The following is a 27,727-nucleotide window of genomic DNA, read 5'->3' on the forward strand; positions in this document are numbered from 1 at the left end:
AAAAAAAAGAAAGATGTGTGAAGAGTGGCAAATGACCTCTTCTTGATGGCAATCCTTTATGAGAAAGAATCCACAAATAACACGCTTACAAAGCATCACAAAACCCTGCAGGAAAAACACATTTGTTTACAGGGCTTGAATCCAGAAATTAGTACAGTCTTTTTCCATATTTCAATTACAGTGTCAATCATCAATTTCAAATGAGTAGTCATTATCAGTGTAAGGTAAAAAATATTCAGCTTACCAGAACTTCACTGAACCTTCATGCTAACTGCCAGCTTTTCATGTATGCACTTAAAATAAAACCAATAGCCTGGCTGGCACTACAAATAATCTTAGTATCCTAAGAACTGAAAGGAAATGTAGGGGTCATTACATCCAACCCTCTCATCTTGTGGATAAGGAAACTAAATAAAGCTGAGAGAGATAAAGTGCATCATCACAGAGCTCTTCAAGATGAAAAACATGTTTTCTGACTCTTACCTACTATTCCTTGTACTATTCCATGCTATCTACAGAGCAAGAAAGAATGCTGCCACAAGGGGTAGGCCGAGGGTTTACTGCAGCTACATCAAGGGACAAAAGGTGGGCAGGGCTGGGCACCTCAGTGTTACAAGCAAGGCCCCAGCCCACAGCCTGGCTGACAGTCTGCCACTCTTCTCAGCCTGCACCCTGCAACAGCTGACAGCTTTTCCAGCAACACTGCTGGGCTTTTTCCCCTAGAGCTTTTGGGTTGATGGAGCAGTTTGAGGTCTAGTAGCTGGTGCCCTCTTCCCTCAAGGTCCTTAGAATGAGGCCCTTGAAAAGTCACTCAGCAGGGTTGCTTCCATGGCTTCAGAGGAGCACGAGCCCTCCCCAAGGATGAGGGGAAATGATACCTCTCTGCTCCCTGCCTTTAAACCAGCATATTCCCAACTGGTATCACACATATCTCTGCAAGTATGTTTTAGCTCTGATGGTTTCTGCTTTCTAAGCTTTTGCCCAATCACAGCATATATAGAAAATTCCAGAATCACCACTCTAAAACTCCATAGCATGGTCATGCGGAATTCATACTGACATGTTAGTGTCTGCAGAGAACAAAATTTCTAATTGAAATTAGTTTTGGAAAAGTCTCTTGTAGTTATTAGGGAAGCTATAATATATGCAGGATTTATATTCAGTTTGCCTACTGCAAACAATTGTATAAATGAATGAATGGATTGATAAAAATAATAACAATCCTCCCCTGTGCAATCTAGGATTTCCTCTTCTCCCAAAAAACGAACACTTCAACAGTCTTTTAAAATCTTCCATAATACCACATTTCATGCATTTAAACATACACACATGCACACACACATTTTTTTTTCCTAGCAGTGTCCTTGGTAGGTATTCTTTTTATTAAAATACCTATATAACTGTGGAATTCAAGCTACATATTGCAGTCCCAAGATTCTCTCATTAACTGGTAGAAAATAAAATCTAAAGAGTAAACATTCCACCACTGCTAGTCCATGTTTCTCACTACAGATCAATTCCCAAACTGCTAATAATCTCCACCATCTCTCAATCCCACTGAAAAACTGGTCTGGATTTTCTTTGACAGTGTTAGCATTTCACTGGCCTGATTATACAAAATAATCATGAAGAAGGTGCTTACCGCATAGGCACCTATCAAAAATGCTGCATTTGCTCTTTTCCGTTGGTCAAAACAGGTGTAGTGCACTATTTTCTTTCTTGACAAACTGTATGACTAGAAAGAGGAGATAAAAAGAGTTAGTGTAACCATAGAGACAAAGTTAACATATACAGAAGGCAAACATCATCTCTCTTAACCTTACCCCTACATGCCACTCCAACTCCCAGGAATATTATCTATAGTTTTCATATAACACAATTTTTTTAGATGTCAACGAGTCTACTATGATCTCTAAAAAATCGTATTTTTAAAGACTAATATTAATATTTTCTTTCTGGGATGTTCTATAACAACCCCCTTTTAATATCTGAAAATACTTGGTTAGTGGAAAAATACCATTAAAAATTATATCAGCAAACATCTTCATACAACACATTACAATAGCCATCTATTAAATTCATGAATTCAGACAGTTATTAAGCACCTGTTATATGCCAGGCAATACGCTGCATGCTCAAGTATTTAACTAAGTTCAAAATAATCAACATGGTATGTTGTACACATGCTAAACATGAAAAGAAATGACAAAAAGATCTGGTAAAATGAAATCAAATTATTAATCAAAACTCAAATAAGTATAAGACAACGAGAACACAATGTAACTCAATGAAGTCTGCTTGATTTTCTCACTTTTCAAAATTTATGTATTTTGACAATTGATTTTCTAAATATAGGCACATAAACTGTCTTTAATGAGCTAGCAAAAAAAACACAGGCACAAAAGTACATTTCAGTATTTGTCTATAAATTCACATTGACTATAAAAGCAGCTTTTTCTATCTTATACATTGACTACAACACAGAAAATCTCTGCTTTTAGAACCTCTTTAAAAAAGGTAAATAGAGCTCAACTATGTACTTTTCTTGATCCTGCTATTGTCTACAAAGAAAAAAAAAAAACTCTACCTTCTCTGAAGCCCATTCTAAGATGAAACTGCAACACTCTGGCTTTACCATGTAACCACAGAAAGTGTATCCCTCCAATGAGCCAGGAAATCTTCATCACTCCAAGTCAGGCATTTCTTTTATAACCAAAAATCATATATATATATATATATATATATGTGTGTGTGTGTGTGTGTGTGTGTGTGTGTGTGTATTTTTTTTTTTTTTTGAGACAGATTCTCGCTTTGTCACCCAGGCTGGAGTGCAGTGGTGCAACCTCAGCTCACTGCAACCTCCGCCTCCCAGGTTCAAGCCATTCTCCTGCCTCAGTCTCCCATGCAGCTGGGACTACAGGCACCCACCACCATGCCTGGCTAATTTTTGTATTTTTAGTGGAGACAGAGTTTCACCATGTTGGCCAGGCTGGTCTCGAATTCCTAGAATCACATTATCTGAAAATGGTTGTACCCTTTTATCTTTCACCTTTTTTTTTTTTTTTTTTTTTTTTGAGACAGGGTCTTGCTCTGTCACCCAGCACCCAGGCTGGAGTGCAGTGGCATGATCTTGGCTCACTGCAGCCTTGACCTCCCGGCCTCAATCGATCCTCTCACCTCGGCCTCCTGAGTAGCTGGGACCACAGGCACATGCCACCATGCCTGGCTAGTATTTGTATTTTTTGTAGAGGTGAGGTCTTACCATGTTGTCCAGGCTGGTCTCAAACTTCTGGGCTTAAGTGATCTACCTGCCATGGCCTCCCAAAGTGCTGAGATTACAGGCATGAGCCACGACACCCGGCCAGTAGTGCCCTTTTTGTTAAACTTTTAAAAATTAGTATGTGAAGCCAGGTGTGGTGGCTTATGCCTGTAATTCCAACACTTTGAGAGGCCAAAGCAGGAGAATCACTTAGGGCTAGGAATTTGAGACTAGCCCAGGCAACATAGTAAGACCTCATCTCTACAAAAAGACTGGATAGGAGTATCACTTAAGCCCAGGAGATGGAGGCTGCAGTGAGCCATGATCACACCACACCAGTACAGCCTGGGCGACAGAACAAGAATTTGTCTCAAAAACAAACAAACAAAAATCAAACAAAAAAAATTAGTATTTGACTCAAAGAAAGTATCTTATTGCCAACGCTCTTATTTCCTGACAGGTTTATACAAATACTCCTATGAAATAAAGAGAGAACAAAGGCACAGCATTTAATTCAGCTCAGTTGAGTTGATGCATTGAAGTTACCTAGGGATGTAAAGGTTACAACCAATGGTGCTGACACTTGATTCCTTGCTTTCTCAATTTGGAACTACTGACTGCCTGAACATTTCCTTTTTCTGTTTTATTTCATTGTCTCATTGTCTGTTGGATGGTTGGTTGGTTTTGCCACTTATTTGTTCCCCATCAATAAGTTATGTTTGATTTACCAAAAAGGAAATAAAGGCTCTTCAGACCTAAGCATCTCCTATCATCTCTGAATTGCAAATATCTAAATACTGCCTTACACAGGCCAGGCTCTCAATAAACATGAGTCAGACTGAGCATAGGGACTCGATGCTCTCATGGCTCCCAGCCTCTCCCTATTTACATTTCCTAATTCCCTAAAATACCTGTGGGGAAGAAAATATCAACAGTCTATCTTCAAGTCTGCATTATCATTTTTGATGCTCTTTTCTACTAAGAATTTAGGTTTTATGACAAACTACTGCTATTGTTTAATAATGTGAAACTGTATTTATTTTACAAATCTACTTGCTGAAAGGGACAAGTCATAGTGCTGTTCTTTCATCACTGATGCTTATTTCTTCCTTGGGTTTTTTTGGAGGGGGTTGGGGGGAGTAGAATCTTTTGTGTTTACTTGGTTTTGTTTTCTCTGTCTCTCATTCTAAAGTATATAGAATACAGAGACTTATCCTGGAACATGAACCATAAAACTAAAGGACAGAACTCTGAGGAAGACTTTCTTTTCACTGTATAGCTATAAATATTCTTTAAGTAAATATAATGCAAATTAACACTTTAAAGATTTTAGAAGAATGCTTAAACTTTATAAGCTTTCATAAATTACATCAGATAGAGAATGGTCTTCACAAAATCTTCCTAGAAATTTTATTTAAAAATATTTCCTATGAGAAACTCCCCACAGGAAGCAAACATAACTGACTTTTTTTTTTAGAGCTTTCTGCCTGATTTTTAGGAAAATGTTTAAAGCTGCTAGCATTTACTTTGCTTAGATATTTTTGGAATTCAGTTTCCTTGGTTAAGTTTCAAAAGCACACCAGCCAAGAAATGATTTCCTGCTTAGCGAAGCTTGGCCAGCATCTCCGAGGTCAAATCACTGAGAGGTGAGTTCTCTCACTCGAGGAATCAAAACGAATTCAAAGTCAATGAGAGCAGAGAAAAATCTACTAATCTCAAAATTAGACCTTGTCCTAATTTCCTAATTAATTTCCTAGTTAATCTCAAATTTGCTAATCTCAAAATTAGGCCTTGTGCTAATGTCCTTCCTTTTCACAACTGGGCCTCCCTCTTATGGTCATCCTGGCCCACAGTTTTATACCAGTGATGCTGTTCAACAGAGAAGATACTTTGGCATTGGAATAAAAATTTGAGAGATAACAAAATATTTTGTCAATTGTTTAGTTGATGTTTTATATGAGAGGGCTGATTTAAAAAAAAAAATCTTTAATGTTTTTTCCTCTCAAATTGTAAGCAAGTCCCCCACTTAAAAAATACTATTACATAATCAAAGCACCCTAGAAGAAGCAATACTAACACCCAGTGGAGACATTGATGACTGAAGTACCTTCTATGGAACATTAACTTCTCTTTTGAGATCTTTCATGGAAGAACTTTACCATGCAGACAAAGTCACAGTTTGGAGACAACAGGACAGGAATCTATGTATGAGCCTAGTCAATGTTTTCTCAGATTCTGCCCTAATATCAGGAGAATATCATGCCTCTAAATTGGACAGTGGCCTCTTCCTTACTCTGGTCTGTCTCCTCTGTAGCTGGGACCACAGGAAGGTGTCACCACGCCTGGCTAATTTTTGTATTTTTAGTAGAGATGGGGTTTCACTATGTTGGCTAGGCTGGTCTTGAACTCCTGACCTCAAGTGGTCTGCTCACCCCAACCTCTCAAAGTGCAGGGATTACAAAGCAAATATGATGAGTGGGCCCTTCAAGGAGAACACTTGCAAGGTTACGCCATAGCCACAGGCTTTCAATGAGCTACCTGCTCTATTACAGATTACTTTCTGCTTTACACAAGAAGCTCACAGGTTACAAAAACACTGTATGCCATAGCAAAGTGAAGTTTAAAATTGGTCAATTCCAATAAATACAGTGTAAATATAAAATAGAGAGGGTCACAGAAAGAATACTAAGACCTCTGGACTATTTGCCGGCTCTGTAGCAGCACAGCACATGACCCATTACAAATCACAATCTGCAGCCAGCCACCATCCACCTTATGTTTTAGATTTCTATCTTGAAACTGGAACAAATACTCTTCTTTTTTTTTTTTTTTTTTAATACTGTCTCACTCTGTCACCCAGGCTGGAATACAGTGGCATGATCTTGGCTCACTGCAACCTCCACTTCCCAGGTTCAAGCAATTCTTATGCCTCAGCCTCCTGAATAGCTGGGACTACAGGCAGGTGTCACCACACCTGGCTAATTTTTGTATTTTTAGTAGAGATGGGGTTTCACCATGTTGGCCAGGCTGGTCTTGAACTCCTGACCTCAAGTGATCTGCTCACCCCGACCTCTCAAAGTGCGGGGATTACAAAGCAAATACCCTTCTGAACTTTCTAAACTGAAATGGACATAGCCAGCCCTCTATAATAACCGCAACAACAGCTCACATTTATTGCTCACTTATGACATTCCACCATTTTCCAAAGCAATAGGAATGGCACCAGAGGGGTCCAGTTTAATCAGACACATAATGTCTCCCAGACTAGGGGTCCTGGGCAAGGCTAAAATATAATGAGCATACTGTGTTTTACAAGGAGAACATAAGCCCAGAGTCAGAGAGGGCCTTTGATGAACATTTACACAGCAAGAGTAGTAAGCAGGATCAATCCAAAACTTTCTCACTGAGCCTGATAATTTGTGTAAATATTAATTATGAGGCCATAACAAGTTTCATGCTTCAGAATTTAAATAATTCTCAGGTTGAATTGGTCAATAGTACTAAGACTTTTCAGAAATAACTAAATCTAACTCTAAACCATATTATATTATTATTGTATTATATTTCATTCTCTTAACAGATTGGTTCAGAATCACCTGCAGGGCTTATTAAAACACAGATTGCTGGGTCTCACCTCCAGAATTTCTGATTCAGTAGGGCCGGAGAATTTAGATTTCTAACAGGTTTTCTAGTAATGCTGACACTGTTGGTCCAGACACCACACATTGAAATCCACTACTCTAAGATATGGCTAAATTTTGGAGAAGCACTACATAAACATCTAACTGGTCCCACTCCTGGGAATCTTTTATATGAAGCTAAAACACTGTCCATCTGGTCAAGTAGTCCCCAAAGAACTCTACATTCTCTTAAAAAGGAATTCTAAGTCAGGCAATAAGCCTTTTAAAAGCATTTTACAAAAAACACATTTCCCCAGATTCCTCAGCAAACCTTATTACAATTTGTAAGTTCATGCATTCCAGGTGATAACACCTTAGGAACAAGTCCCTTTAATGATTCCGTAATTAAGCTGCCTTAAATGTCATTATTCCAGAAGTTCCAAATTCAGATGTTCTCAGGTGCCAAGAATCTGAAGTGGGGCAGCTGGTAAATAAGAAAAGCATTCCCTATCCAAAGCGCAGTAAGCTCCAACCTACTGCTCTTGTGAGGGAATCTGGGTGCAGAACGGTCAGATATTGCACTATTTAAAAGAAGCCAAAATTGAAGCTTTCATAAACTGCAGATGTTGACTGTGAATTAAAATTTTTTAAACAGTGTTTATGCTCAAGAAAACATGTCTGTGGACAGAATGCAGGCCACAAGTAACCAATTTGCTAAATCTGGGTGCCAGGATACTGCGGCTGCAGAAGGTTCTATGGGTTCCATCAGCATGAACTGAGTAGCTGTTGTGTGTCAAACACTTTGCTGAGCAATGCAGTGACAACGGGAGAAGAAACCCACTCTCTAACCTCAAAGGCTAATGAATATTTAATGCAAAATATTGGCCAAGGCTTATTACAAACAGAGGAGAATAACTGTATAGGGATGCATTTACAGCACACAAGGACCAATAAAATGATACTAATTACAGGTACAGTAAGTGTTCATTTAACAAGGCAAAAAAAAGTAGATAAAAGGTGGAATTTAGTATTGACTATCTATCAATTAACATAATCAAACCTACAGAAATTTCTGTATTGCTTACCTGAGAGTCAAAGTTTTGCCCGTTATGTAAATCATAGGTGTATATCATAAATACTTAATGGTACTTATAAACCAAAGTACAATGACTGCTATGATAGAACAACACAAATTAAGATAAGGGTATTGACCCCAGACATTTTCTATCTTGGAAAGAAAAGCTATGTGAAAGGTTATATTCTAGTGGGATCACTCCTTGTAAAACACAAGCCACAGCAACTTGGAGAGAGAAAAAAATAATGACAAGCTGCACAAATAACAAATAGCTCAGGCTACGCTTGGATTATGGCAACAAACACAAATCATGCACTTGTTCAGCTTCAGTCAGGAGAGCACAAACTACTTAACCATTCAGTAACAAAAGGTGATGCAATTAGGCTCAAAGCCAAAGCCAAAAAAAAAAAGAGTTAATGGTCAATTTAAAGAAACACAGAAAAGTAAAATCTTCAAGTTATTTGGTTAGAATGCTGTATTTAATTAAGCTGTATGAATCAGTCTGACTGAGCTAAGGAAGACATTAATGCAGCCTGGATAATATGCTCTTTAATAAAAATAGAGCCCATGCACCTCGTAAACATGCAAGTTCTGTCAATGATCATGGTCATATTAAGGAGATCACAGCACAGGGACCACAATGACCAAGGCATCATTCTCTTACAGGTGGCTAGGCTAGCCCAGTAATGGCCGCAGCAATCAGCATCTCCATAGCAATCAGTGGTCATCTCACTGCAAAAGCGATAAAATGAGCAGGTCTTCCTGTGAGCAGCCATGACCTTTACAAGTTTTACCTCCAACTTTCTCAGGAAAGGAATACTCTGGAAAATGTTCTTTGGCTGTACAAAACAAAATATGGTTTATGTTTTTATCTAGTGCCAAGATGAAATAGATTGAATCATTTCTTTAAAACGAAAAAGGTGTCTGTGTGGCCCATTTTGTTTCAAACCGAATACATTTCATTAATGAAATGGCACATTTGATTAGAGCAGAAGTCAAAATGTCAGAGAAAAGTTGCTCATGAAGATGATTTTATCGTGTTAATAATCAATAATTGAAGGCACATGGGATTCTCTATAAACGGGGTTCTTCCTGCCTGAGGATTCCTAACAGGCATAAGGGGTTCTTGCCTTGCAAACTCTGTATATGCTCTCTCCTATGGGAGTTGACATTGCTTTGGAGCCCCTAGAACCTCTTTAAACTACATGAACTATCTCCAGAATGTAGCTTGCTTTTCTTCCCCACAAACCCGTGAGCCAGAAACAGGAGAGAATCACACGAAGAAATCTCAACATGTTTTTGTAGTTATAATAGGGTGGTCTAGTCATTATATCAAAAGAGTTCTGGTGTATATAACCCCCTGATAGGGTGGCAGGTGTCTGGTTTCCAGGATAGGATTATGGCACTGATTCATTCAGCAACAAGGACATTCCCTAAGCCCCACCATCTGCCAGGTACTTCCAATGCTTCAATATAATGGTTGGTTCCATGATACCCACCCCCTTCCCCTTTTACCCTGAAAGGGCTATGTGGGATGTTTTGTAAATTTAAAATTACATTTCTGTGAATATTCCTTTAATCCTTTTTTAAAATAGTCCTCAAGATTACTGTAATTATCCTGTTGATTCATAACAGCAGGTATTAAAAAAAAGAAAAAGCACTGCCCTAGAAAATGTCCCCTTTTTTCAGAGATTTTTTTTTCTCCATGCTCAGGTTTTATTTTTCTCAGAGGAAAATGAAATCAATAGTTAAAACTGTATTGATGGCCAAGCACAGTGGCTCATGCCTGTAATCCCACCACTTTGGGAGGCTGAGGCGGGAGGATAGCTTAAGCCCAGAAGTTCAAGACTAGCCTGATCAACATAGTGTGTCCCTGACTCTACAAAAACTAAAAAAAAAAAAAAAAAAATAGTTAGCTGGGTGGGGTGCACCTATATTTCCAGTTAGTCAGTTGACTGAAGTGGGAGAATCATCAAAGCCCAGGAGTTTGAGGCTGCAGTGAGCTATGACCACACCATGGCACTCCAGCCCAGGTGACGCAGTGAGACCCCATCTCAAAAAAATAGATTGAGGAAGGTATTCAGTTTTTTCAAAATACCACAACTTTGTCTTTTGTTAGTAAAGTCTTCTTTTTCAGAAGACTTTAGCCCAGTGTTCTTAGCATGTCTGTGTCAAGGATCCCTCTGAGAACCTGAAAAAAAGCCATGAATCCTCCCAGAAGAAAAATGTAAATACATACAAAATTGTACATATAATTTCAAGGGTTTATGGATCCCTTGAATTACCAGAATAATAATTCCGGCTCAAGGCTATCAATCATTGATGACATTTAACACTAAATAACATACACAGTTTAACAAATTGTTCTCACTTCAATGCATCTTCCCTCTTTTGACTGCTTCCCCTATCCTAGGGGAAAGACCAAACAGCAACCTATTACTGCCTAATTCCTAGTACTGACAATTTTTTAAAGTACAGTTTAAATAAGCAGCAGGTTTTTTATTGGTGATGATGCCTTTTATGTTTGGATTTTTAATCTAAGCATATGTTTGATGGGATAATTTTCCATTCTAATTGACATAATTAAAATAAGGACATTGGGAATAGAATGCATATGGACACATAAACACAAAAATAGCGATAAATCACCATCTCAAATCATCAACTGGAAAAAAACACCTTCTCATTTCAAAAATCAGAAATTTGGGATTGGAATAATGTACAGCAAAATATTACCTATCTATATAAAGCACAGAATGAGGAAGAAAAATCATACAAGCTTTCTTGGAAGGAATAAAAATTTCCAAACTGAAAAATGAAATGTGCCTAAAAGAACTGGGAAATCACACAAGAGAAGAATCCTAAGACGAAGTTACTGGTTAACACAGTGCGAAATTACTCAGAGAAGTAAAGGAGTTTGAGGATCCAGCAAGTGCCATCAGATTCAACATTTAAGACATTATTAGAGCAGTTTCAGTAGAGTAGGGAAGGCAAAAGTTAGATAACAAAGGGTTAAGAAATCAGCACACAGGAAGGATGGAGGCAGGCTCTTCTGAAACCTCTGGAAGCAAAAGGAGAAAGGGGGATCTGCAAATTAAGGGGATCATGACAAAGTCAAAAGAAGTCTCTGTGTGTCTGTTGTCCCTGCACTAGGCACTGAGAACACAAAGATATATGACATCCTCCACTTTCCACCCTCTAGAAGGTCATAGTCTAGTGAGAATGACAGGTGCAAACAGGTAATTACAATTCATCAACGATACAGATCTGCACAGAGAATGATGGGAAAACAAGGGAGGCACCCTCAATCCAGTCCAAAAGGACAAGAAGATGCTTCCTAAAGGGTGGTGGCTGGACAAGGTATTAAAGAATGAAGAGCTATCAAGCCAGAGGGTAAGGGCATCCCAGTCAGACTGGTCTTCATGAGCAAATGCATGGAACAGCTGGTATGGTAGAGTAAAGGCTGGGAGTGGCAAGGGTACTGCTGCTTCCCAGTAAATTAGTGCATGAAATCATCCACTGGGAAGACAACAAGGGTGAGAGCTGGCAAGGCAGAAAGACAAGAAAGCAAAGTACCCAAGACCTTACTGAAGTAAGTGACCATGGGCTGCAGGCAAGAGACATCAGCAGGGTGCCAGTGGACTGAGAGAACAGGGAAACTGAAGGTCTAGCAATCCCAGTAGTGTGAGAGGGACAGAATGTGCAAAGTGAGTAACAAAGGCATTTTCCAAGCGGGAGAATCTGGAGTCTGGGTTCCTGGAAGTGAAGCAGACAGAATGGCCCTAACACTTACTGCAATGAAAGAGGCAGAGGAGCCTCAAAGTCAGCGTGGGACAACAAGGTCAGGCAGCTGGGGCAATGCTAAGAGTGAACAAAGGATAATTGTAAACCAGAGGCTATGGTTCCTACTGAAGGTGGAAAGAAGAACAGGAAAAATGTGGTCAAGAGCCATGAAATCTAGCCCTGACTTTGCCTGCTGCACTGGGCAAGTCACACACCTTTCCCAGGCCTCCCTTTCTGAGTCTTGAATAAATGGTCATTTAGATTCCTAAAATTATATTGGACAGCTTTCCCATACGGAAACAATAGCTTTAAGGCTGAGAAACAGGTGTTCATCGATTTTGTAGAACTGTCTTTATTATATTCCCTATCAAAATTCACAAATGTTACATTGGTAACTTCATTATGTATAGGACTTTAAAATGTACAAAGCTTTTACATATTGATATAGTTTGGATATTTGTCCTCTCCAAATCTCACGTGATCCCCAGTGTTAAGAGGTGGGGCCTTCGGTCATGGGGGCAGATCCCTCATGAACGGCTCGGTGCCATTCTGAGGGGATTGAGTGAGTTCTCACTCTTAGTTCCCCCAAGATTTGGTTGTTAAAAAGAGTGTGGCACCTCCCTCCCCTCTCCCTTGCTCCCTCTCTCGCCATATGACATGACTGTTCCCCTTCACCTTCTGCCTTGAGTGAAAGCTTCCTGAGGGACTCTCCAGAAGCAGATGTTGGTGCCACACTTCATGTACAGCCTGTGGAACCGTGAGCCAAATAAAACACTTCTCTTTATAAATTACCTAGCCTCTGGTATTCCTTTATAGCAATGCAAAACAGACTAAGACACATATATTTTCTAATATAATACTAACCACCACCCTGTGACAGTTCTATAATTCCTGTTTTACAGATGAAGAAACTAAGATTCCACAAAACTGAGGCAATTCCAACTTTGGATTGGTACAGTAAATCTTTTTCTCCTAATTAGAGATTCTATGTAGTATGCTTCATTGAGATAACTCATGACTTATCAACAATTGGGTTTTTAAAATTCAATCATTCAGCAAGTAATGCAGTGCCCATTAATTGTCGTAAAGCTACATATGTCATTCCAGACAACCAACAGATAACCTTACCACTAAAACGAACCAAGGAGAGTATTTAAACTTTATTAATAATGCTGAAACAAAGCATTATAAATGAAAGCAAATAGAAACAAGTTTACATACGTATACTTACCATACTGTTCAGTGTAGAAAATGGTAGAAAAAATAGTCTCAACTCAACCCATCTACTCTTGTGCAACTGCTATAAGTAGAACACTGAGTCAGACCAGTGATTTTACTTTCCTGATAATGACTCCTTTCTCTTTGGCTACCCTAGATAGTACTCAGTTCCCAGATTAATTATAATACCCAATTCATACCAACTACATACTAATGACTAATCAAGACAGCAAAGAAATTCCTTGGTTTTCAAAAGAAAAAAATAGACTTCCATTATTTATTAATTATCCTTTTCTTGTTTACTCAGCCATTAAAAGTTCATTTTATATAAAAAGGATATTATTTACTTCCTAGATGACTGCAAAAGCCTCTATTTTACTTTCTAAAACACTGCTTCTTTTCTGAAAAAACAGATCTGGCTTAATTAAAGGAATTTACATGTATCTTTTCAAGTCAGACAACTTTGTAAGTTAATTCCTACAAAAGTTAAGTAAAACAGATTTTATTATGTTGGTTCAAAAGTAATTGTGGTTTTTAACATTAAAAGTAATTGTAAAAACCACAATTGCTTTTGCACCAACCTAATATGTTATATGATTATTGATTCTTTTTGGTGTAATTCCATGTCCACCTCTCACTTTGAAATCAATGGCAAAAATTTGTAAAGTCATAAGGATACAACATATTCTACAGGAAATTCTCTATCAGACTGTTTTTTATACCTAAGTTCATTAAAAACCAATCAAATCAAAAGATAATCACAGAAGAGTTAATATGTCCAAGGCATTGTACTATGTAACACCAGTAACATTTTACCCAGCAGAAAGAGTAAAATACCTGAGCACTATAATTTAGTATTTATCCTTAAGAGTCCTCTGTATAGCATTTTGTCTTTCAAAGTGAAATAGTTAAGATCTTCATTTAGAAATTGGAAGACAAGGAGATAAATATTGCTTTCTGTGTGATAAGTTTACTAAAACTAGGTATATAGATGAGTTTCCTCATATGCTTGAAGAAGAAAAAAAAAGCCACATGCCAAAATCCACATAGAAGTACAGAAAATGAAACCAGATACCCATGTGAAATCAAAACTATAGATGAATACTAAATGTATGACCTGAATTCTATCATCTCAGGTAAATTCCACTCTCTGTCGCTGCTGGTTCATCAATCTCACTTGGCTGTTAACTACACAGAACATTTAAGAAACATGCAAAAAATTTCAATCTTGACCAAACAGAAAATGTTATGCACACAGCTCCAGCCATGATAAGCCCTGTTCATCACTTGGAAACAGGGTCTACAGGCACATCTGAAGGTTTCAGAAAAATTATCCTAGGAGGGAATTTGATAGAGACTCATTAACAACAACCTAAAAGGATTTGTGCTTTCTTTCTTAGATCACTATTCCAGTGACTTCATTCAGCTCATATTGCAATTCATTCTGAAAACTGAAAGAGGTTAACATGTCCTTTGTGGCATAATCAGGAGGATCACTTTCAAATTCTAGGTGAACTACTCACATAAATTTCCAGAGATCAAGATTACCTGACTAAATGTTGTGTGCACACCAACCCCACTGAGCAGATCCTATGGTTCAAATGTTTTAATTCCAAATTATAAATATCACTACAATACTCACTTTTAGTTTCTTGTTTAGTTTGCAGCAATATCTGTACACCATTGCCAAGTTCAGCGGTCCAAAATCTGCATAGAAACTAAGATACAAGAAAAACAAAAAACGTAGTATTTAGTCAAAGTATAATTTTCAGTAACATCAATGTTCATCTTTAATTTCATGAAATTTACAATCAAATTTCAATTATCTTATAACTAATCTGATCCATGGTATAATCCAAATAACTAATGGTTTCATCCTAATGCCCTCTAGTTACTCTAACTAGTCTCTTAATAGGGAACTAGTGGCCAGGCGCGGTGGCTCACGCCTATAATCCCAGCACTTTGGGAGGCCGGGGTGGGCAGCCTGCCTGAGGTCAGCTGTTCGAGACCAGCCTGACCAACATGGAGAAACCCCGTCTCTACTAAAAATACAAAATTAGCCAGGCAGTGTGGTGCTTGCCTATAATCCCAGCTACTCAGGAGGCTGAGGCAGGAGAATCACTTGAACCCGGGAGGTGGAGTTTGCGGTGAGCCAGAGATCGCACCACTGCACTCCAGCCTGGGCAACAAGAGTGAAACTCCATCTCAAAAAAAAAAAAAAAAAACAGAACTAATTGGACAGTTTTAAGTTCCACCTCCTTTTATCTGCCTGCCAGACCATTTAAGTGAACACACTAAAGAGCAGGCAAAGAAAGAACCAACAGGAATATAACAAGTACATGGCCTGTACTACTTGCTTTTATTTCTTTATCATATATTTTAGTCATAAACTTACTTGTGTACTTTGGATTCCAACTATTCCTCTCAAACATAGCTCACAATTCTCAAGTATCTTAAATCCAGTGGTCTTTTTTCAGTTTTCGTTCTCCATGAACTTTCTGTATTATAAGACACACTGGCTCCTCCCCCTCTCTTCATCCCCTAACATCTCCAGGATACAGTCATCAATCTGTAGATCTTCTCTCTTAGCCAACGTCATGAATTTAACTGACGACCCTATGGAAAAGTGATGTCTCTTCCACTTGAGAGCCAGTGTCAGTCTTCTCCATCTCGGCTACCTGCTGGGTCCACCATCTAGAGCCCCTTCCGTCACCTGGAACTCAGAATATCTAAAACTCAACCCATCTTTCCTTCACATCAGCCCTCCAGACAAAAAAACACTTTGCTTCTCCCAGTCACTCAGGCATTAAATCTCTCAATCACAATAGGCCAACAAATAAATATTTAATTCTGATATGTCAAACAAGCTACTACTATAATTCATCCCTTCCCTTTCTCTTCCTATTTTGCCAACAGAAGTCCAGATCCTTTTCATCTCACACCTGTACTTTTTTTTTATATATGTACTTTAAGTTCTAGGGTACATGTGCACAACGTGCACATTTGTTACATATGTATACATGTGCCATGTTGGTGTGTTGAACCTATTAACTCATCATTTACATCAGGTATATCTCCCAATGCTATCCCTCCCCCATCCCCCCACCCCATGACAGGCCCTGGTATGTGATGTTCCCCTTCCCATGTCCAAGTGTTCTCATTGTTCAATTCCCACCTATGAGTGAGAACATGCGGTGTTTGGTTTTTTTGTCCTTGCGATAGTTTGCTCAGAATGATGGTTTTAAGCTTTATCCATGTCCCTACAAAGGACATGAGCTCATCCTTTTTTATGGCTGCATAGTATTCCATGGTGTATATGTGCCACATTTTCTTAATCCAGTCTATCATTGATGGGCATTTGGGTTGGTTCCAAGTCTTTGCTATTGTGAATAGTGCCGCAATAAACGTACGTGTGAATGTGTCTTTATAGCAGGATGATTTATAATTCTTTGGGTATATACCCAGTAATGGGATGGCTGGGTCAAATGGTATTTCTAGTTCTAGATCCTTGAGGAATCGCCACACTGTCTTCCACAATGGTTGAACTAGTTTACAGTCCTACCAACAGTGTAAAAGTGTTCCTATTTCTCCACATCCTCTCCAGCACCTGTTGTTTCCTGACTTTTTAATGATCGCCATTCCAACTGGTGTGAAATGGTATCTGATTGTGGTTTTGATTTGCATTTCTCTGATGGCCAGTGATGATGAGCATTTTTTCATGTGTCCGTTGGCTGCATAAATGTCTTCTTTTGAGAAATGCCTGTACTTTTTAAAATCTCTCTCCCCTTCCCAATCATCCTGTATTCCAAGAAAGATATTAGTCTTCATAAAGTCTCAGTTCTCACATATCCTCCCACTATTCAAAAATGTTTAATGGTTTCTTACTGCCTTTAGAATAATTCCTTGGCCCAGCAATCAAAGCCTTACACAACATTCCCCTGGCTTCCAGGCTGATATCTACTGAGAGGTCCCATAGGAAATCTGCATTCCAACAAACATGTCCATTCCTTATTCCCAAATATTCTATATGTATTCTTAATCTAAGCCTCCACTCACATCGGTTTCCTTGTCTAGAGTGTTCTCCTTTTCTTTCTGCTACACTCTACCTTGCTCAAAGTCCAGTGCAAATCCTACCTTCTCCATGAAGCCTTTCCAATCATCCTAGGGAACACCTTTCTCTCAAAGTTTTCAAAACTTACCGTCTGAGTCATTCTTTTAGTCTACTACATATACTACCAAATATTGCAAATTATTTTAAGTATTGATTCTACTTAATCAACTACAATGTAAGTCTCTCTGTCAGGGACTGTATCATATACTTATGATTAGAAGAATGTCCTACACGTAATACAAAACCAGAAATGAGTATTCATTATGAAATAGTTTGTTCAGTAATGCTTTAAGTTCAATTTAGTCTAGACCATTAATTTACTAAATATCAACATATTTCCAAAATCCATCCCCAAAAGATGTTTGAATTAGTCATTTAATTTTTTTGCTGCCACTCAAATGACACTATCATAACTATGTCATTACATTACATAAAATCTGCCAATAGTCACTTGCCTTAGATAAATAAAGAATGCTGAATTTGTATATTTTATCCCTATTAGGCAAGTTGGTAATACTTTGAAATTTATATTACAGGTGGCACCAAATTTAGCTGTCTCTTTACACAGGCTTCATGAGAAGAACACAGAGATGCCAAAGAAAGAAAGCAGCAGTGATTTGAAATAAAAGTTCTAGACTCATTTCTTAACTTCCCAGTGTGGTGTTGTATTGTAAATGTAAACAAAATACCCATGAATCCAAAATGAACTATACCTATAATCCCCTTACTGACCAGTCCAAGACAAGTCAACAAAAACTAACTCAAAAGAACCAAAATGAAGAGTATAGGCATACCTTATTTTATTGCACTTCACTTTATCATGCTCACAGTTAGTGCATTTTTTTACAAATTGAAGAACCGTGGCAACCCTGCATCAGGCAAGTCTATCAGTTCCATTTCTCCAACAGCATGTGCTCACTTCATGTCTCTGTTTCACATTTTGGTAACTCTCACAATATTTTAAATTTTCATTATTATTGTATCTGTTATGATGGTCATTGATCTTTGATATTACTACTGTAATTGTTTTGGGTCTCCACAAACTGTACCCAAATAAGATGGCAAACTTAATTGATAAATGTCATATGTGTTCTGACTGCTTCACCAACTAGCCATTCCCCCATCTCTCTCCCTCTCCTTGGACCTCCCTATTCCCTGAGACACAACAATATTGAAATCAGGCCAATTAATAACCCTATCATGGCCTCTCAGTGTTCAAGTAAAAGCAAAAGTCACACATGGTTCACTTTAAATCAAAAGGTAGAAACAATTAAGCTTAGTGAAGAAGGTGTATCAAAAGCCAAGACAGGCCAAAAAGCTAGGTAGGCCTCTTGCTCCAAACAGCCAACTGTGAATGCAAAAGAAAAGTTCTTGAAGGAAATTAATAGCGCTACCCCAGTGAACATATGAATGATACAAAAACAAAATAGCTTTATTGCTGATATGGAGAAAGTTTTAGTGATCTGGATAGAAGATGAAACCAGCCACAACATTCCCTTAAGCCAAAGCCTCATCCAAAGCAAGGCCCTAATTCTCTTCAATTCTATGAAGGCTAAGAGAGGTGAGGAAGCTGCAGAATAAAAGTATGAAGTTAGCAGAGGTTGGTTCATAAGGTTTAAGATTTATGGGAGGACGTCAACATATTAACATTCACAGGAGTTTGGAAGATGTTGATTCCAACCCTCATGAATAATATTGAGGGGTTTAAGATGTCAGTGATGGAAGTAACTGCAGATGTGGTGGAAATGGCAAGAGAACTAAAATTAGAAGTAGTGCCTAAATGCTAAATTCTCATGATAAAACTTGAATGAGGAGTTGCTTCTCATTCAACTTTATCATGCTCACACCTTTTGCTCATGAATGAGCAAAGAAACTGGTTTCTTCAGATGGAATTTACTCCTTTTGAAGATGCTGTGAATATTATTGAAATGACAACAAAAAAATTAGAATGTTACACATACTTAGTTGATAAAGTAGCCCCAGGGTTTGAGAGAATTAACTCCTATTTTGAAAACTCTAAGTAAAATGCTATCAAATAGCATCTCATGCTACAGAGAAATCTTTCATGAAAGGAAGAGTGAATCAATATGGCAAATTTCACTGCTGTCTTATTTTAAGAAATTGCCACAGCCACCCCAACCTTCAGCAACCACCACCCTGATCAGTCAGCAGCCATCACACTGGGGCAGGGCCCTCCACCAGCAAGAAGATTACAACTTGCTAAAGGCTCAGATGATCATTAGCATTTTTTAGCAATAAAGTATTTTTAGTTAAGGTATACATTGCTTTCTTAGACACGATGCTATTACACACTTAATAGACCACAGTATAGTATAAACATAGCTTTTATATGTACTGAGAAACCAAAAAAACTTGTGTGACTTGCTTTATTGCAGTATTCACTTTATTGTGGTGGTCTAGAACCAAACCTGCAATATCTCCACAGTATGCCTGTGTATAAATATGCACCTACCAGTATTGATTAAGGTAACCTTTTTTCTAAATAAGAGATTTTCTTATCCTTGGATTAATGGAAGCAACACTTTTGACTAATATACCTTATTTTTTTCTACTTGAATATGAATATTGACACTGGTAGAATTTGAAGTTAAATTTGGAATTTTTAGCTATGGTTATTTCAGCTTTTTAAACTCACTTTGAATAAATTTTGGGAAAGCAAAAATAATTCAAGTTATCCATAAAAATCCTCAACAAACCAAATCCAGCAGCACCTCAAAAAGTTTATGCATCACGACGAAGTGGGCTTCATTCCTGGAATGCAAGGTTGGGTCAGCATATGCAAACCAATAAATGCAACACACCACATTAACAAAATTAAACATTTTTTTTAAATGTGATCATCTCAAAGACACAAAAAAAGCTTCTGATAAAATCCAACATCCGTTCATGGTAAAAATCCTTAACAAACTGGGCATCAAAGGAACATACCCCAAAATAATAAGAGCCATCTATGACAAACCCACAACCAACATCATACTGAATGAACAAAAGCTGAAAGCATTCCCTTTAAGAACTGAAACAAGACAAGGATGCCCACTCTTACCACTCCTATTTAACACAGTACTAGAAGTCCTAGCCAGAGAAAGCAACCAAAGAAAAAATAAAAGGCATTCAAATAGGAAAATAAGTCAAACTATCTCTTTTCACTGAAGATATAATGATATACCTAGAAAATCCTAATGACTCTGCCAAAAGGCTCCTGGAACTGATAAACAACTTCAATAAGGTTTCAGGATACAAAATTCATGTACAAAAATCAGTAGCATTTCCATACACCAATAATATTCAAGCTAAGAGCCAAATCAAAAATGTAATCCCAGTTACAATAGCCTCAAAAGAACTAAAATACCTAGGAATACATCTAACCAAGATGAAAGATCTCTACAAGGAGAACTACAAAACACTGCTAAAAGAAATCACAGACAACACAAATGAAAAAACATTACATGCTCATGGATTGGAAGAAACAATATTGATAAAATCACTATATTGCCCAAAGCAATCTACAGTTTCAACACTATTCCTATTACACTACCAATATCATTTTTCACAGAATTAGAAAAAAAACTATTCTAAAATTCATATGGAACCAAAATAAGGCCAAATAGCCAAAGCAATAAGCAAAAAGAACAAAGCCAGAGGTATCACATTACCCAAATTAAAACTCTACTCTAAGGCTATAATAACCAAAACAGCATGGTACTGGTACAAAAACAGACACATAGGACAATGGAACATTATAGAGAACCCTGAAATAAACCTGCACACCTACAGCCATCTGATCTTCAACAAAATCAACAGAAATAAGCATTAGGGAAAGGACTTCCTATTCAATAAATGGTGCTGGGATAGCTGGCTAGCCAAATGCAAAAGAATGAAACTGGTCTCCTATCTATCACCGTATACAAAAATTAACTCAAGATAGATTAAAGATTTAAATGTAAGATCTCAAACTAAATATCCCAGAAGAGGCCAGGAGCCGTGGCTCATGCTTATGAAATAGCACTTTGGGAGGCCAAAGCAGGAGGATTGCTTGAGCTCAGGAGTTTGAGACTAGCCTGAGCAACAAAGGGAGACTCCATCTCTACAAAAAAAAAAAAAACTTTAGGCTGGGTGCAGTGGCTCACGCCTGTAATCCCAACACTTTGAGAGGCTAGGGCAGGCCGATCCCTTGACCCCAGGAGTTCAAGACCGGCCTGGGCAACATAGCAAAACCCCATCTCCTAAAAATTACAAAAACTAGCTGGGTGTGGTAGTACATGCCTGTAGTCCCAGGTACTTGGGAGGCTGAGGCAGGAGAATTGCTTGAACCCGGCAGGTCAAGGCTGCAGTGATTTCTGATGGTGCCACTGCACTCCAGCCTGGGTGACAAAATGAGACCCTGTCTCCAAAAAAAAAATTTTTTTTTTATTAGCCAGGTGTGGTGGCATATATCTACAGTCCTAGCTACTTGGGAGGCTGAGGCAGGAGGATCACTTGAGCCCAGAAGGTCAAGGCTGCAGTGAGCCATGATTATGTCACAGCACTCCAACTTAGGTGTCTCCAAAAAAAAAAAAAAAAAAGGAAAATTTTAGAAGAAAACCTAGGAAACACCATTCTAAATATCAGCCTCAGGAAAGAATTTATGACTAAGTCCTCAAAAAGCAAACATTGACAAGTGGGACCTAATTAAACTAAAGAGCTTCTGAACAGCAAAATAAACTATCAACAGAGTAAACAGACGACATACAGAAGGGGAAAAATATTCGCAAACTATGTATCTGACAAAGGTCTAATATCTAGAATCCATAGGAATTCAACATTTGAAGAAGAGAAAAATAACCCCATTAAAAAATGAGCAAAAGACATGAACAGACACTTCTCAAAAGAAGAAATACAAGCACCTAACATATGAAAAAATGATCAACATCACTAATCATCAGAGAAACACCAATCAAAACCATAATGAGACACCATCTCACACCAGTCAGAATGGCTACTACTAAAAAGTCAAGGCTACGCACAGTGGCTCACGCCTGTAATCCCAGCACTTTGGGAGGCCGAGGTGGGCGGATCACGAGGTCAAGAGATCAAGACCATCCTGGCCAACATGGTGAAACCCCATCTCTACTAAAAATATAAAAATTAGCTGGGCGTGGTGGCACACGCCTGTAGTCACAGCTACCTTGGAGGCTGAGGCAGGAGAATCGCTTGAACCCAGGAGGCGGAGGCAGGAGAATTGCTTGAACCCAGGAGGCGGAGGTTGCAGTGAGCCAAGATTGCGCCACTGCATTCCAGCCTGGCGACAGAGCAAGACTCCGTCTCAAAAAAAAAAAAAAAAAGTCAAAAAACAACAGATTCACACTGTTGGCGGCGGGAATCTAAATTAGTCCAGCCACTGTGAAAAGCAGTTTGGAGATTTCTCAAAAAAACTTAAAACAGAACTACCATTCAACCCAGCAATCCCATTACTGGGTATATATCCAAAAGAAAATAAATCGTTCTATCTTCACAGCAACACGGATGAAGCTGGAGACTATTATCCTAAAAGAATTAATGCAGGAATAGAAAACCAAATACCGCATGTTCTCATTTATAAGTGGGAACTACACAATTGAGTACTCACGGACAAAAAGATGGCAACAATAGATATGAAGGACTACTGAAGTGGGGAGGGAAGAAGGGAGTAAAGTGTTGAAAAACTAACTATTGGAAACTATGCTCACTACCTGGGTGACAGGATCATTTACACCCCAAACCTTAGCATCACAAAATATGCTTGTATACAAACCTGCACATATACCCCTGAATCTAAAATAAAAGTTGAAATTTTTTAAAAAAGAATTCAAGTCATCAAATTCCAGTTTTATACTAACCATTACAAGCCAACTTCAAACTCAAATTCAAAGATGTACAATTTCTAAAAATCAGATCAGCTTAGCCACGTGTACTTTTGAAAGCAATATGGTTCACATATGAACCTATTTCACCAAACACCAGGAAATAAAATTGGTATACTACAATAATACAGGAGAAAGTAAATCAAATACAAACATTATCCTTAAGTTGATCTGTACTCTCCAACATGGTAGCCACTAGTCATGGCTATTTAAATTTAAATTAACTAAGGTGAAACAAATTAAAAATTCTTCAATTATTTCAAATGTGTTCAAAAGCCACATGTAGCTAATGGCTACAGAATTCAACAATGTTCTGCACTGGTGGACAATACTGATCAAGATGAAAAGACATATCAAAATAACTATAAAAGATAAAAGAAATTACCAAGTACCATAAACGAAGTATAGATAAAATGTTTGAAGACAATATCCTTTCCCTACAAAGGCCCAATTATTTCCCAACAGTGAGATTAGGCCCTGGTAATTTTTATCCTGTTTTGTTGAAGAGGGCCATAGTTCCAAAAAGCCAGTTGGGACATGGAACATGAGAGAATGGAAAAATAGGTGAGGATCTAGTTCCCACTCTCCTTCACTGTCTCTCAAAAAGACAGGCTGTTTTAAGAGTAGGCTGCTATCCAAAGATAGCAACAATGAAGAAGTTATGCCTCTTTTTTGGCAAGAGCCTCAGGTTAAAGGTAGAAAAAAAAATAAGCAATCCTAACCCAGAGGACTTCCCACCCCACAGTATGTTGAAGCTCAGTAGGCCAGCCTTTATATCCCACAAAAAGACGGATGAGCTTCAAGTTACACTAAAAAAATTCAGTCAAAAGTTTTGCACAACCAAGAGCAATTTTGAACAAGTCTTCAAAAGTCAGAATTGTCACAAATATGAAGCCAACAAGCTCTATCTTAAGGTCATTTGATACAATACTTACACTTGTAAGACTATTTATGTATTTAAAATAATATAGTCTTACACATATAGTTTTCTAGCTTACTATTAATAAATACATTTTTAAATGTCAAGATCATTGAAAAATTGCTGATAGTTGTTCACACCATGCTGGGTTATCACCAACTTTGGTACAATGAAATACTGTGAATAAATAAGACATCTTCCAACAACATGCTCCTTTGTAAGAACCTTCTTCACCAGAGTTGAGGGAAAAATGAAAACATAATACATACTATTAGCTAGAGGGAAATTCAAAATAAAAATTAATTGATAATCAATTAAAATAATCAAATGTGCTAGAAAGTAAAAAATATTTATTTGGGCAGCTTGGAACAAAAGCAGGGTGGAAGAGGAGAAATGGAAGGTCATCAACCTGGGGACAGTGATAAGGGAGGAGACAGTAGAAATAAGCGCTTCAGAGACTATGCAGAAATCTGAGGCTTGAGTGCGCTCCTAAACTTGAAGTTAATGACAATGGACAGAGTCTTCTCCACTCTGGCATTTCCTAGGAAAAGGCTTCCAGAGCCACAGCCAAACAAGGGTCCCCACTTTGTCTTGGCAGAGGGGAGAAGTCTTTTGATCTCATGTGGCCAGAGAAAAACATGGACATTTTATTATTTCAGAGTACCCATGGGTTCATCTCCAAATGAATGAACAAATGAACGAATGATTCTCTCCACCTATTTGCAGATTTCTTCTAAGAAGGTTGGCAAATTATGGGTCAATGCCTACAATGAAACTCATGAACTATTAAGGGAAAATCGGTCCATCCATCTTTTTATTCAGTAAGTGTAAATAGCTAAAATCAAACCCTTTTCTGTTTTGACAGGAAAGAAACTAAAAGAATTGGAGCATTTGGAGTCCTGCAAGTGGAGGAGGACGGAGGTTCATCTCCTTACCAGGAAAACAAAGAAATGGGAGCCCAAGGATCAGAGCAAACGTTCACAAGGGTAGGATCACCCACCACCCCACAGGTGCAGGTCCTACAAATTTGAAGGGACATAGAAGCTGGGCCTAGAAGCCTTGCTGTCATACTCAACATATGCATCTCTTCTCACAGATTTATGAAGTTTATGATGTACCATTATTTTGTCTGTGGTTTTTCTAATAAACTATAATTTAAGTGAGTCAATTCCCAGAGGAATTGTTGTTTGAAGTATTGTTATACCTTATTCTACACATTAGAAGCTTCATGTGAAAATTCCCAACGCCTCAGCAAAAAGATAAGCTACATTCCAAGTATCCATTTATTCAACAAAATTTATGACTACCTATTCTAAGCAAGGCATTACAAGTTAGCATATTCATCACAGAGTACTTGCAATACAAAAAAAAATTAACTGCTTTAAAAATAGGATGAATAAATTCTATAAGATCGTTATAAGGCATGCCAACCTTTCAATGTTTTACCAGCACTGCTGACATTTTTTGTCTCTTCATTCACTTGCTCACTCAAATAGTTACTAAAAGCCTATTGGTCACCAGTCCCTACCCACAAGGAGCTCACTGTCTACTGAGAAGACAGGTAAAGATATCATTACAATGTGATAAATGCTAAAACAGCAGTATCCTCCAAAACACAATGAGACCGTGTGTGTGTGTGTGTGTGTGTGTGTAAAATTTTGTTGAAATTGATCAGCTATGCAGCTGGGCCACACATTACCTAATAGTTTCCCTATCACTAGAATACTATCCGCACCCCTCCAGTCAGATGATAAAGTTTCTGTATGAGATGTGATTATTATGGCTGAACTCATAATGATCACATTTTAAAAAGGTCCTAACTGCATAACAAATACCAACCTCAGATGAGGGCACTAGTCTGAGTTTTTGCTCAAGCCCTTTAGCATAACCACCCACAGACACACTGAAGCCAACTTCTTGGGGAAGAGTGGCTGCACATCTAACAAGCTTCCCACACACACTGCAGTCCGATGTAGAACTAAAGATCACTGGGTGCCAAAAGGTTCCAGTCCCAATTTGGTCACTCAATGTCCCTAATCTGGTGTCGTAGCCTCTTTGGGACTCCACATCCTCATCTATCAAATGAAGCCACTGAATTAGATGGCTCCTAAAGTTCTTTCCAGCTCTTATGTAATATCATCTATCACAGTTCTAGCCATTATATAGAGTCTACAGAGTCTATGACTCTAGTTATCCTTATTGGACAAACCCATTCAACTGTTCAAATGTTTCTCAAGGTCTGCTTGCCCTAGTTCATGTTCTCTGTTCTATCTGTCCTCTCAGTGCATTGGGTCTGGGTACAGAAAACATTTCCCTCAGAGTGTCTCCTCTTTGGGGAAGGAAAAGAACACAACTTTTTCCATGAAATTCACTGTTTTCTGCACAGCCAGAAAGCAAACCCACAGACTACAAAGCAGCTACATGTATTAGGAAACTTGACATCTTTATTACTTACTCATCTGCAAAAAGTTTGACATTTGTTGAGATCATAAAGGAAGGCGAGAACCCCAATATCAACTATCAATCCTGTCCCTTGATGCGTTGTCTAGATTTCTAAGAAAGTTCAGGTTTACAACACCAGAGGGTGAGGAACCATTCTCCACTTATTACATTCTTAACCCGAGGTAAATACCGGTCAGGTCAGGTGTCAGCTGCTGTTTCTGTGAAATGGGTAAGTGCTTTCACTTTGCCTTAAAGCCAAACAACAGACCAGATGGTATCAAGACACTTTCCAGTATCAGGGTCTGTAATTCTAACATCCCTCATTAGAGAAAGTCAATTAATAAAAACTCCCTTAGAGACTCAGATTAATGAAAACAAAAGGAGACTTCTTCAGGAATGCACTGGGAAAATTAAAATTCACTCCCACAGAAATATTCTCAAGCAGTGTAAATTAACTCCATTATTCAATGGCTAGTACTGAAGGCAGGAGAGCTATACAGACAGTATATGCAAAGCTTTGTTAGAAAACAGAATGATGAGCGATTCCCCCATACATAAAAGGCTAACCCTCAGATTTCATAAAGTGGCTGAGGCTCTCAAAAGGAAAATAATTACTCTAAAATTTGTGGTGACGATCACAGGGCCGGGGACGACGGCTCACGCCTGTAATCCCAGCACTTTGGGAGGCCGAGGCGGGCGGATCACGAGGTCAAGAGATTGAGACCATCCTGGCCAACATGGTGAAACCCTGTTTCTACTAAAAAAAAAATACAAAAATTAGCTGGGTGTGGTGGCATGCACCTGTAGTCCCAGCTACTCGGGAGTCTGAGGCAAGAGAATCACTTGAACCTGGGAGGCAGAGGTTGCAGTGAGCCGACATCGCGCCACTGCACTCCAGCCTGGCAACAGAGCAAGACTCCATCTCAAAAATAGAAAAATTTTTTTAAAAAAAGATGATCATCCATAATGATGAAGTCTGTGTATGACAGAAAAAAAGTAAATTGTGATCAGTAAATTTTTTTTTTGTGACAGGGTCTTGATCTGCCACCTAGGCTGAGTGCAGTGGCACGCTCATGGTTCACTGAAGCCTTGACCTCCTGAGCTCAAGTGATCCTCCCACCTCAGCCTCCAGAGTAGCTGGGACTACAGGCATGTGGAACATGCCTGGCTAATTTTTGTATTTTTTGTAGAGACAGGGTTTCAGCATGTTGCTCGAGCGATCTGCCCACCTTGGCCTCCCAAAGCGTGGAATTAGAAGCGTGAGCCACTATGCCTGGCCAGTAAATTCTTTAAGAAGGCAGAAATGTATATTCATTTTAGAAAGGTTTCCATAAATTATTCAAATTATAAAACTTTGATATTTCAGAATGCAATTTTCCAATTTTCTGTAGAAGTTGTCT

General features: G+C 38.4%; 1 protein-coding gene across 5 annotated transcripts in view; it reads right to left on the bottom strand.

Annotated features, from left to right (window-relative positions):
• CDC14A (cell division cycle 14A) overlaps positions 1 to 27,727 on the bottom strand; it is a 176,352-nt gene that overhangs the window by 129,958 nt on the left and 18,667 nt on the right. For all 5 annotated transcript variants that reach the window (XM_054474809.2, XM_054474813.2, XM_054474824.2 and 2 more), the window contains exons 3-4: positions 14,598 to 14,673; positions 1,643 to 1,735 (exon numbers count right to left, since the gene is read on the bottom strand). In XM_054474809.2, the coding sequence (XP_054330784.1) occupies positions 1,643 to 1,735; positions 14,598 to 14,673 (169 nt within the window). The remainder of the gene's footprint in view (positions 1 to 1,642; positions 1,736 to 14,597; positions 14,674 to 27,727) is intronic.

The sequence above is a fragment of the Pongo pygmaeus genome, chromosome 1 (assembly GCF_028885625.2).
Source record: "Pongo pygmaeus isolate AG05252 chromosome 1, NHGRI_mPonPyg2-v2.0_pri, whole genome shotgun sequence".
Taxonomy (NCBI): domain Eukaryota; kingdom Metazoa; phylum Chordata; class Mammalia; order Primates; family Hominidae; genus Pongo; species Pongo pygmaeus.